This window comes from Alosa sapidissima, chromosome 24, assembly GCF_018492685.1.
Source record: "Alosa sapidissima isolate fAloSap1 chromosome 24, fAloSap1.pri, whole genome shotgun sequence".
NCBI lineage: Eukaryota > Metazoa > Chordata > Actinopteri > Clupeiformes > Clupeidae > Alosa > Alosa sapidissima.
Genome location: NC_055980.1, coordinates 897,931 through 910,537, shown reverse-complemented (window position 1 = coordinate 910,537; position 12,607 = coordinate 897,931). Strand labels below are relative to the sequence as shown.

Here is a 12,607-nt window from a genome sequence, read left to right as displayed (position 1 = left end):
GCACAGGTTCAAATACAAAAAGGCAGACACGTGAATTCCAATCAAATCAAATGTCCGTTTTTTGAAAGCACTGTTGGGGAGAGGGAGGGGGGAGTGTGGTGTGATCTGTTGCTGAAACTGAAAATAACTGGCAGGGGTTAGAAACATATAAAAATATACTTTATTTTAGTGTTCTTATTGTGTCTTTTTACTGTCGTGTAGGATGCATGACATGAGTTAAATAGCACAAGCACACATCAGCTGGGAATGTTGCACACACCAAAATAAAACAGAAAATTATACTGGCAGGCGGGGCTTACCTGGATGGGGGGGAAGCAGACTATCAAGGAAGGTGTCCACACGTGCACTCTCACTGCAGAAAAGTGTTAAACGTCCCACATACTCGACGCACCCGACCAGTAGCGCGACAATGTGACGTCACAGAAGCGCGGTAACCATTTATACTCGCGCGTGGTGGTCGCAACACTAGTTGCAATATTCTCCTGAACAGAGGTGTCGCTGTTGTGAAAAGACTAACATTAACTACTTACACAGCAGAAGAAGCTCCAGTAAGAAACACCAGTAGCTAGCCTCTGTGATGGTACTTCAGACTTTGGTTGCTACTATTCACAACTACCATCATCATTATCATGTAGTTTCCAAGGTGTGTGCACAGGTAGATAGATAGATAGATAGATGGATATATAGATAGGTACTTTAGTCATCCCGAGGGAAATTTTAATAATTTAAACAGTTTAGTTAGCTAGCTAGCTAGCTAGCAGCTGGATGAGTTTGTGTAATTTCCTGAAGTGGAAAGAGATTTTGTTCAGGCCTTAATAGATATCCTTTGTTTGAAAATAAATCGTTTCTATTCTTTCCTCTTAATTCCATGTGTTGCAACTCTCACTAGTAACTTTGTTAACTTATCCAGCAAACTATTAAAAATTCACGACTAACAAAACACTGCAACTCGCTTGCCCTCGAACTAGTCCATCTTCCTGTTTCCGCCTTGTCGCGCTCGTCTGAAAAAAAATGAGTGGTGCGCTACCTCGCGCTAAACGTCCCACATACTCGACGCACCCGACCAGTAGCGCGACAATGTGACGTCACAGAAGCGCGGTAACCATTTATACTCGCGCGTGGTGGTCGCAACACTAGTTGCAATATTCTCCTGAACAGAGGTGTCGCTGTTGTGAAAAGACTAACATTAAGTACTTACACAGCAGAAGAAGCTCCAGTAAGAAACACCAGTAGCTAGCCTCTGTGATGGTACTTCAGACTTTGGTTGCTACTATTCACAACTACCATCATCATTATCATGTAGTTTCCAAGGTGTGTGCACAGGTAGATAGATAGATAGATAGATGGATATATAGATAGGTACTTTAGTCATCCCGAGGGAAATTTTAATAATTTAAACAGTTTAGTTAGCTAGCTAGCTAGCTAGCAGCTGGATGAGTTTGTGTAATTTCCTGAAGTGGAAAGAGATTTTGTTCAGGCCTTAATAGATATCCTTTGTTTGAAAATAAATCGTTTCTATTCTTTCCTCTTAATTCCATGTGTTGCAACTCTCACTAGTAACTTTGTTAACTTATCCAGCAAACTATTAAAAATTCACGACTGTAACAAAACACTGCAACTCGCTTGCCCTCGAACTAGTCCATCTTCCTGTTTCCGCCTTGTCGCGCTCGTCTGAAAAAAAATGAGTGGTGCGCTACCTCGCGCTACACGGCCAAAACCCTGGCGCGCAAGAGAGATCTACGTCATTTTGACGTCACATTGTCGCGCTACCGGTCGGGTGCGTCAGGTATGTAGAAGCCTCTACACGGCCAAAACCCTGGCGCGCAAGAGAGATCTACGTCATTTTGACGTCACATTGTCGCGCTACCGGTCGGGTGCGTCAGGTATGTAGAAGCCTTTACACCATTGTCACAGCAAGCCACCACCGATATTCCATAGTACACTCCAAAGTGAAGTTCACAAGCCCGCCACCAGGTGACTAGCTACCCCCCGCCGAAGATAACTGCAACCTGCCAACGCATAAACTGATCCAAAAAGGAGCACAGCAACCACAAACACCAGCATGTAGGTTATACCAATTAGAGATGTAAAGCTTTTGAGCCAGGGAAATAATCCTCGCTGGGATAAAAACTAGGCATGCAGACACACTACAAACTCAGAAAACACGATCACACACACACACACACACACACACACACACACTAAGGCAAAAGCACAATAGACCAGCAAACAAAAACAAACAAACAAAACAAACCCGCCTGGGAAATCCCAATCAAGCAAAGAGCAACACAAACAGGTCAGCTACCGCGACACGGAGGAGCTGTGACGACGTAAACACAAAAATAAATGAAAACTAATGCTATGGACAAGACAGCAGCGTGACCACACTAAACAAGCAAACTTGACGAAGCCATGCTACCTGTAACATAAATAGTCAACACTTAGAGTGTATCAGTGTCTCAAATGCCACACCAAAAGCTACAACATTCCGGTTTCATACATACCAAACACTTGCAGTCACTGATTAGCCAGTAGGCCTAAAGAACGCTTAAAACACACGCCGTGCCATCGTCATAAGCTGCAAGCATACATAAACAAAAGAGCAATTAAGACTCCGTAAGGCTAATAAAGGGAGATAATAAATATTTGGAAATGCATACCTGCAGGGGAGAGTTATCTAATGCTAGACAGGTCAGGTTCCATACAGCCACGGCAGAGTAAGGGAGACGCAGAGCTACAGATGGAAAGAGTAAAGTATTAAAACTAGGCATGAATAGCTTAACCAATGCAGCGAAATTGCAACATACCTGGCGATTGGCTCCTGCGTGAAACCCAGGGACAAACCGAGCGAGAGACAGAGAGGAAGACAGTCCGACCTACTAGGCACCTTTATACCATGGCCTAATACCAGGATCTGAATGAATGGCTAGCTACATGCCTGCCCCGCCCCCTTCGTTAGAGACCAGTGTGTAAGGTAAGCAGGAGGAGACCGACAGAGCGAGAATGCAACTGGCTACAAGAGGGTCATGCAACTTTTGACTGAAGCACTCAAAATTCCTCCGGTGGCCCCTTCAATAAATAACGAACAGTCCCTAGATTGCTGCTGGGCTATATGTCTTGGTTCATGTCTATTAACAACTCATTGCCATCAAACGCATAGCCTATCTCGCGGTTGCATCCATTACAAACAAACATGCAATGTGAACGTCTGGGATTGGGGAGAGCACTAAATGCTCTACTTAATAAGCACGAAGTCAAACCTTTAAATGAAAATAACTCTTTAATAATAATAAAAAAATAAAAAAAACGCTAATGAAGTAAACTTCAAAAATCGTTTATCGCCTATAACTCCATGATAACAGGACGTAACAGGAAGGCATTTGGCTGAGGAGAGGAGGTTAATATGTTCTATATTTTGTCCAAATGATGTCTGTCTATCATCGTTGCACTCGGAGAAAACCAGAATGTTTAATTTGTCCTGCGTTTCTTCTACGGCTGCAAACGGGATTCACTCGCAGTTAACCAAATATTTCTTTATTAGGGCAGGGCAGGCATATTTCTGGCTATTAAATTATTTCTAAACAAGTCTGTAGTGAAGTCTGTGTAGGGTTTTCCAGGCTCCATTTCTTTTTACGAGACACCCTGCTCACTTGAGCCATCTACCGGTTGTTTGGGTTGTTGCAGCGTCTCACTGGAAAAATACAAATTAGAGCCGCGTGATCCCACGCGCGGACCGCGAGTGAAGCTGGCCAAGTCGAAGCACTGCCCACTGTATAACAAAATTGACTTATTTTTTTAGGAAGGGTAACATGATGTGTTTGATTTCAGGGCATGCAACATCAGATTGCTCATGTGGCTACCCAGCTTGAGGCTGCCAGGCTGCTGACATATAATGCTGCCCGACTGAAGGAGGCCCAGAGGCCATTCATCAAAGAAGCCTGTATGGCTAAGTACTTCACAGCTGAGGTCAGGCTCTGATAGTAAAACAATTGTACAATTTGTTTCATTTATTATATGTACTATATTGTCAATGAACATTCTCAAAAGATATTTATCAGGTCCCAGGGCTAATGAACGCATCAAGAAAGCATTTGTATGGGGGGTGCTGTGGTGCAGCAGGCTACAGCGCCCATACCATATACGGGTCTGAGTGCCCACGGGGACCAAGGTTCGAAACCGACCTGCAGTCATTTCCAGATCCCACCCCATCTCTCTCTTCCACTTGCTTCCTGTCTCACTCTCCACTGTCCTGTCCAAATAAAGGCAAAAAAGCCCCAAAAATATACTTTAAAAACAAAAAAGAAAGCATTTGTATAATGGTGACAAGGAAAGCACTTTTAACTTGAAGAAACTTATTTGTTGCCACACCCTTCAGCTTTTAAATAGCTGAGTGTTGTCAGTAAGGTGATGACTAGGGAGGAGATACAGTGCCCTCTTTAATGTTTGGGGCAAAGACAGATTTTCCTTTTTTATACAGTACCCTCCAAAATTCATCTTTTGGAAATTGATATTAATGACTTAAGTAAAAAATGAGGAAATATCCAACCTTTAAGGACACCAATTTTCTTTGTGAATGAATAATGTATCATAAATAAATAAATAAATAAATGTTCTTCCTTAAAATACAGGGCTCATAAGTATTGGCACCCCTATTTAAATTCCCATAGAGGCAGGCAGATTTTTATTTATAAAGGCCAGTAATTGGTTTTATTTTTATGCTCATTGAGCTCAATGCAAATCAAACCAGCTAATAGGCCAACTGAAATAAAACCATGCTAATCTCTAGGTATTGTGAAGGGTATGTGATGATGTGGGGCTATTTTAATTCCAAAGGCCAAGGGAACTCTATCAGGGTGCATAGCATCCTGGATCCATGAGAGAACTGGCCTTTAAAAATAAAAATGTGCCTGCCTCTATGGGAATTTAACATAGGGGTGCCAATACTTAAGACCCCTGTATTGGAAGAACATTTATTTATTTATGATACATTATTCATTCACAAAGAAATTTTGTGTCCTTAAAGGTTGGATATTTCCTCCTTTTTTACTTAAGGCATTTTGATCAATTTTATATTCCTCTTTTTAGTAGCTTTAGCAGAAGTGCCAATAGTTTTGGAGGGTACTGTATTTCCCCTTTTTCTCTGATGTGAGTAAGAAACACATTCCAGACTTTAACTAGAAAATGTAATTTCGAAGAAAATTACCAGTGCATGAAAATATAAATATACTGTAGCCTATATTAACATAAAATGCCAAACAAACTTTTATTTGGAAACAGTTGGCAGGAGTCATAGTTGATAACAACTGACAGTTGAAATGGCTGAACAGTTAAATAGTTGAGTAGTTTAAATAGTTAAATTATTTAATAGTGAATTATTGTAGTGAGGACATTTATTTTGAAACAGTTGTGGGCAGAGGAAATAGTAGTCTTAAGAGAGCCAGATTGTATGCTTAAAGCCTGAGACAGAGTATATAGTTTAAAAGTTGAATGTAGATAGTGTAATGGATGTTGATAGGCAGATTGTTTAATGGATGTTGATGGATAGTTTAATGGGTGGATGAGTGAATGGTTTGAAGAGGATGAATGGATAGAAAGTTGGATGGAATGTGCCTTATGTCCTTGTAGAATGGAGAGACACAGAGAGAGTTGGCCTAGATAAGCAGAAAGCAGTTGATACAGGTGCAATCAGTTTAACTGGCCCTTTGATGGGTCCTAATAGTGAGCAGCTGGAAGTTGATACAGGTGCAAATCAAGTTAATTAGTCCATTGTGATGTCATAGTGCTAATGCAAAGTCTATGGGGAAAAATAAGCTTGTTTTTTATTAATATCTCAAAAAGTATAAAGTTTACAAAAGTGAAATACATTCCCCACGTGTCCTTTTTAAGACCTACGTTCCAAAGTTTGAACAAAGTTTCTATGTTAAACTGTTAAAGCTGAATTAGACGCAGAAATTTGGTGGGAAGAATAATAATAACTAGAAAACGCAATTCCAGGGAATTACCAGTGCATGAAAATGCTAAACATATGGTGTGAAATATATTGTTAAAACAGATGATGTACTAATTGGCAACCAACATGATGAGGTTTAATATAGTTGGAATGACTGAATAGTTAAATAGGTGGATAGTTTAAAAGGTTTAATTATTTGCTAGGTATGAGGTTTAATGTAGTTGGAATGACTGAACTAGGTAGATTATGTTTAATACAGTTGGAATGACTGAACTAGGTAGATGAGGTTTAATATAGTTGGAATGACTGAACAGTTAAATAGGTGGATAGTGTAAAAGGTTAAATTATTTGCTAGGTAGATGAGGTTTAATATACTTTGAATGACTGAACTCTGTAGATGAGGTTTAATATAGTTGGAATGACTGAACGGTTAAATAGGTGGATAGTGTAAAAGGTTAAATTATTTGCTAGGTAGATGAGGTTTAATATAGTTGGAATGACTGAACTAGGTAGATGAGGTTTAATATAGTTGGATTGACTGAACAGTCAAATAGGTGGATAGTTTAAAAGGTTAGCCTGAGAAACTGATAGGGTGCAGGTGGCCTGGCCACCTGGCCTAGGATTCTAATTGCTTAACGGCAGTCTTAATAGAGCCATATTGTATGCTTAAAGCCTGAGACAGAGTATATAGTTTAAAAGTTAAATGTAGATAGTGTAATGGATGTTGATAGACAGAAAGTTGAATGGATGTTGATAGGCAGATTGTTTAATGGATGTTGATGGATAGTTTAATGGGTGGATGAGTGAATGGTTTGAAGAGGATGAATGGATAGAAAGTTGGATGAAATGTGTCTTATATCCTTGTAGAATGGAGAAACACAGAGAGAGTTGGTCTAGTTCAGTAGAAAGCAGTTGATACAGGTGCAATCAGTTGAACTGATTCTTTGATGGGGCCTAGATGAGCAGCTGGAAGATGATACAGGTGCAAATCAAGTTAAGTAGTCCATTGTGATGTCATCAGCCCATGTTAAGTCTATGGGGAAATTTTGAGTAGTTTTTAATTAATAGTTTAAAAAGTATAAAAGTTACAAAGATGAAAAATACAAAGCCCCCATGTCCTAAGTAAGACCTACGCAACGCAGTTTGAATTAAGTTTCTATGTTAAACGGTTGAAGCTGCATTAACTGCGTTAGAAGAAGAAAAATAATAAGAATAAGAAGAAGCCTAGGAAGAACAGTAGAGTGCATTTTCATGCACTCTAATAATGTTAACCAAGTTTTTTGCTAAAAATGCTAATTAGCATGCTAACTATGTTACTTAGCTAATCATTTTTAACAGTTTAGCTAAAAATGCTAACTAGCATGCTAACACCCTAGCATGCTAACTATGCTAACCACGTTACTTAGCTAACTTAGCTAATCATTTTTAACAGTTTTGTTAAAAATGCTAACTAGCATGCTAACATGTTAGCATGCTAACTATGCTAACTAACTACAGTGGGTAGGAGTCATAGTTGATGACAAGTAACAGTTACAATGTCTGAACAGTTAAAAAGTTCAGTAGTTTAAAGGGTTAAATTGTTTAACAGTGAAATATTGTAGTGAGGACTTTTATTTTGAAAAAGTTTTTGGCAGAGGAAGCAGTTGAACAGGATGTGTAGTCTTAATAGGGCCAGTTTGTATGCTTAAAGCCTGAGACTGCAGGTGGCCTGAACACCTGCCATAGGATTCTAATTGCTTAACGGCCGTATTGTGATGTCATAATCATAATGTTAAGTCAATGGGGAAATTTTGATTAGTTTTTAATTAATAGTTTAAAAAGTATAAAAGTTACAAAGCTGAAAAATACATAGCACCCATGTCCCAAGTAAGACCTACGTAACATAGTTTGAATGAAGTTTCTACGTTAAACGGTTGAAGCTGCATTAAATGCGTTAGCGGAAGAATAAGAATAAGAACTAGAAAAGCATTTCCTGAAGGAAATACAGTGCATGAAAATGCAAAAAATATGATGTAAAATATCATACAGAGTAAAAACAAACTATATTGGTTGCTAGGTAGATGAGGTTTAATATAGTTGGAATGACTGAACAGTTAAATAGGTGTATAGTTTAAATGGTTAAATTATTTAGGTAGATAGTTGACGATAACTGACAGTTGGAATGGCTCTAATGTTTGCTAGCAGTTATGCTAACCATGTTAACAAAGATAATAATGTTAACAAAGTTACTATGCTAACTAGCATGCTAACATGCTAACTATGTTAACCATGTTACTTAGCTAATCGTTTTTAGCAGTTTTGCTAAAAATGCTAACTAGCATGCTAACATGCTAGCGCTAGCATGCTAACTATGCTAACCACGTTACTTAGCTAACTTAGCTAATCGTTTTTAGCAGTTTTGCTAAAAATGCTAACTAGCATGCTAGCATGCTAACTATGCTAACCACGTTACTTAGCTGACTTAGCTAATCGTTTTTAGCAGTTTTGCTAAAAATGCTAACTAGCATGTTAACATGCTAGCATGCTAACTATGCTAACCACGTTACTTAGCTGACTTAGCTAACTAGCTACAGTGGGTAGGAGTCATAGTTGATGACAAGTAGCAGTTACAATGGCTGAACAGTTAAAAAGTTCAGTAGTTTAAAGGGTTAAATTGTTTAACAGTGAAATATTGTGGTGAGGACTTTTATTTTGAAACAGTTTTTGGCAGAGGAAACAGTTGAACAGGATGTGTAGTCTTAATAGGGCCAGTTTGTATGCTTAAAGCCTGAGAATGGCAGTTGGGCCAGGTGGCCCGAACACCTGCCATAGGATTCTAATTGCTTAACGGCCGTATTGTGATGTCATAATCATAATGTTAAGTCAATGGGGAAATTTTGATTAATTTTTAATTAATAGTTTAAAAAGTATACAAGTTACAAAGCTGAAAAATACATAGCACCCATGTCCTAAGTAAGACCTACGTAACATAGTTTGAATGAAGTTTCTACGTTAAACGGTTGAAGCTGCATTAAATGCGTTAGAAGAAGAATAAGAACTAGAAAAGCATTTCCTGAAGGAAATACAGTGCATGAAAATGCAAAAATATGATGTAAAATATCATACAGAGTAAAAACAAACTATATTGGTTGCTAGGTAGATGAGGTTTAATATAGTTGGAATGACTGAACAGTTAAATAAGTGGATAGTTTAAATGGTTAAATTATTTAGGTAAATAGTTGACGTTAACTGACACTTGGAATGGCTCTAATGTTTGCTAGCAGTTATGCTAACTATGTTAGATTACATTACATTTGGCTGACGCTTTTTAACCAAAGCGACTAACAACATGGTAAACAGTAAGTTTTAGAACAATTCTCACAATTTTAGGACAGTTTAAAAAAAAACATTAGAGTACAGTAAGAATAAGTGCGTAAGTAACAATTATGCTAACTATGCTAACTAACATGCTAACTATGCTAACCTTGTTACTTAACTGACTTAGCTAATCATTTTAAGCAGTTTTGTAAAAAATGCTAATTAGCATGCTAACAGGCTAGCATGCTAACTATGCTAACCATGTGACTTATCTAACTTAGCTAATCATTTTTAGTAGTTTTGCTAAAAATGCTAACTAGCATGCTAACATGCTAGCATGCTAACCATGCTACTTAGCTAACTAGCTACAGTGGGTAGGAGTCATAGTTGATGACAAGTAACAGTTACAATGGCTGAACAGTTAAAAAGTTCAGTAGTTTAAAGGGTTAAATTGTTTAACAGTGAAATATTGTAGTGAGGACTTTTATTTTGAAACAGTTTTGGGCAGAGGAAACAGTTGAATAGGATGTGTAGTCTTAATTGACCCAGATTGTATGCTTAAAGCCTGAGGCTGCAGGTGGCCTGAACACCCGCCATAGGATTCTAATTGCTTAATGGCCGTATTATGATGTCATAATCGGCAATGTTAAGTCTATGGGGATTTTTAAAAAGTTTTCTTTAATAGTTTAAAAAGTATAAAATTTTCAAAGTTGAAAAGACATAGCAACCTGATCTGTTTGAAGACCTACGTTACAAAGTTTGAATGAAGTTTCTAAGTTAAACTGTTCAAGAGAAATTGCGTACGGAAAAAGTGGTAAGCGGAATAATAAGAAGCCTAGGAAGAACCGTACAGTGCATTTTCATGCACTGTAATAATAATAATAAGAAGAAGAAGACTTCGGATAACAGAACAGTGCATTTTCATGCACTGTAATTAAAGGATGTTTGTATACATTTTAGTTTCACCACGTTGAAATTACAACACATTTTATGTACAGCTTGGCTTCACAGGTGTTTGTGATTACTGAGGCATGTTCTTCTTACAGTCATTGGTATAGATCATCACTACAAGCCTCATACAGCAGTTTTTAACAGAAGAACCTCCCATGGAGTAGTTCTCTTCTGATGTTTGCCCCGAAAAAGGGTCCTCCTGGGATGGTTCCAATAGTTGGAAAAACAAAGAAAGGTTAAGGCTCCCATAAGTAGGTCCATTAGTTACTTCAAATGAAAATACATGTGGACATTCATCTGTTTAAATTTACCTTACAAAAAAAACTGCATGAGAAGGCTGCAGAGAATAACTACTGTCATGCAACAAATGCCTTCTGGACAGATGAGAAATAATTTTATTAACAATGCTGATTCTTTTCTTCAATGCTACCTGATTCCAAGAGCTTCTAAGTTGTCAATAAACTTCAGTAGCTAGTAACTAAATAGCAACGCTGTTCGTTTTATTACTTTATTTTCATGTTATAACTGGACTAATGTGTGTTAAGTCATCTCAGAGTTTCTGTGTGCAAGTGCAATCAGAAAAAAGTCCCAAGGAACTCCAGTTAATAGTTAGTAGAACTGTGTTCTTAGAACTGTTGTCTCAGTATGCACCTATTTTTACAGGGATTTTTAAGATTCATTATCCCCAGTTCCATGCTGACCAAATGTGTGAAAAGAGGTTCTAGGAACTGTATGTTCTAGGAACTGTATGTTCTAGGAACTGTATGTTCTAGGAACTGCAAAACGTTTCTACAGTGCGAAAAGGCCTAATTGATATGTTTTGTCTTTTCATAGAACCTTTCGAACTGTTTGCATGCTTTCTCTATGTCTGCCATGGTAAACAAATGCACTGACTCTACTGATGCATGATGTTATTTTAAAACAATCTAAGTAAATTTGTTTAACTAATATTTGAAGTCTAACCTTGACATTCAGGATAATTAACCATTAGTATCTGTTATTTATCTTTTTCATATTTGATGTGTATGCATCAAAGGTTGCAACTCTGACTACATCAAAAAGCATCGAATGGATGGGAGGTGTAGGCTTCACCAAAGACTACCCTGTTGAGAAATTCTACCGAGACTGTAAAATAGGTAAATTTGCATATCAGTTTATATTTGTATACTGTACAAAAATTTGAATGAAACACATTTTTTTTTCACTCCCATTATTCACAAGTTGAAGCAAAATATCTAAGACAACAACCAAGGGCCATTTTTTAATATGCCACATCTGTCAGGTAGATGGATTATTTTGGTGAAGGTGAAGTGTTTACTAAAATAAATTTAATACATTTGTGAACAAGAAATATGCCTTGTGTGTGCATAGAAGATATCTTACACACTTCTTACCTACTTTGGAAGGGTGGACATACACAGATCCTTGTCATAAACTCTGTTACACTTCTTGTTAAACATCATCTCTGCAATCTCCTCACAATCTACACAATTTTGGCTGCACTAGAAATGAATAGTCAGTTAATGATTACTTTAAGAGTTTTTGTGTCTGTAGGATGACAATGTTCTGATATTTTGAAATGTTTTGATACTTTTGTGATCATGCAGGTACTATCTATGAGGGAACAACTAATATCCAGCTCACTACCATTGCCAAGTTCATTGATCAGGATTATGACCAGTGAGACGCCTCTGCATGTGTCTTCAGAACAAAGCACTCCGAACTTTGGCATATCATCTGAACCTAAACGTTTTGGGGATTTATTGTGTGGTTGCTGCTGTGTGTTCTGTTGTTTTATGCTAATAATATAATTACTGGGGTAAGTGAATATGTTTGTCAAACTCAGTAAACTCTAGTGTAAATTATGTGCACTAGTACTGCTACAAGGATATGCAGTTTACTAAATAATGTAACAAGCCTTACTAGATTCTGTGGTGTCAGTTTTGTTTCCTCAAATTAAAAATAATAAAAAATAATTTGAGTACTGTAGCACACTTAAAAGACCCCCGTTACTTTCTACCTTTATTTATTATTCATTACCTTTACTAGGAGCCAAACAAAGCTACATGGACAAGTCCCAGACTATGCAAAGTTGCTTTGGTATCCATTGTGCCTTTGCCTTCTCTTACTGGGGACCACAGATACATAATGTTGAACAATCTTATAGGATTTCAATAGCAACAATCCTATAGGATTCCAATCAGATTTTGGAACTGGATTATCTTGCTGATTGGAATCCTATAGAATTTTTTGATAAGGGTACTGTAGGTGTGGGTTTATTGTGAGGCTGTGTGGGGAGGGCAAACCCACACAAATCCCCAAAACACAATAGGCTACTTCTGTGAAAATGTCATTGTTAACTAGAAAATGTAATTACATGGAAGGAATTCAAGGATACAAGGATACAAG

The 12,607-nt window shown here is 37.7% G+C and overlaps 1 protein-coding gene and 1 long non-coding RNA gene across 3 annotated transcripts in view; one reads left to right on the top strand and one right to left on the bottom strand.

The window, feature by feature from the left end:
- Nucleotides 1–12,187, top strand: part of acadsb (acyl-CoA dehydrogenase short/branched chain) — a 151,873-nt gene extending 139,686 nt beyond the window's left edge. Inside the window, exons 9-11 of one of the 2 annotated variants that reach the window (XM_042082662.1) lie at nt 3,829–3,966; nt 11,235–11,334; nt 11,806–12,187. In XM_042082662.1, the coding sequence (XP_041938596.1) occupies nt 3,829–3,966; nt 11,235–11,334; nt 11,806–11,882 (315 nt within the window). In that variant the 3' untranslated portion in view covers nt 11,883–12,187. The remainder of the gene's footprint in view (nt 1–3,828; nt 3,967–11,234; nt 11,335–11,805) is intronic. The other variant, XM_042082663.1, reaches the window with a different exon arrangement.
- LOC121700024 lies at nt 1,904–3,044 on the bottom strand. The gene is made up of 3 exons (XR_006027097.1): nt 2,808–3,044; nt 2,661–2,734; nt 1,904–2,578 (listed from the first exon to the last, which is right to left on the bottom strand). It is a non-coding gene; the product is annotated as an uncharacterized LOC121700024 (long non-coding RNA).
- Nucleotides 12,188–12,607: the final 420 nt, after the last annotated feature.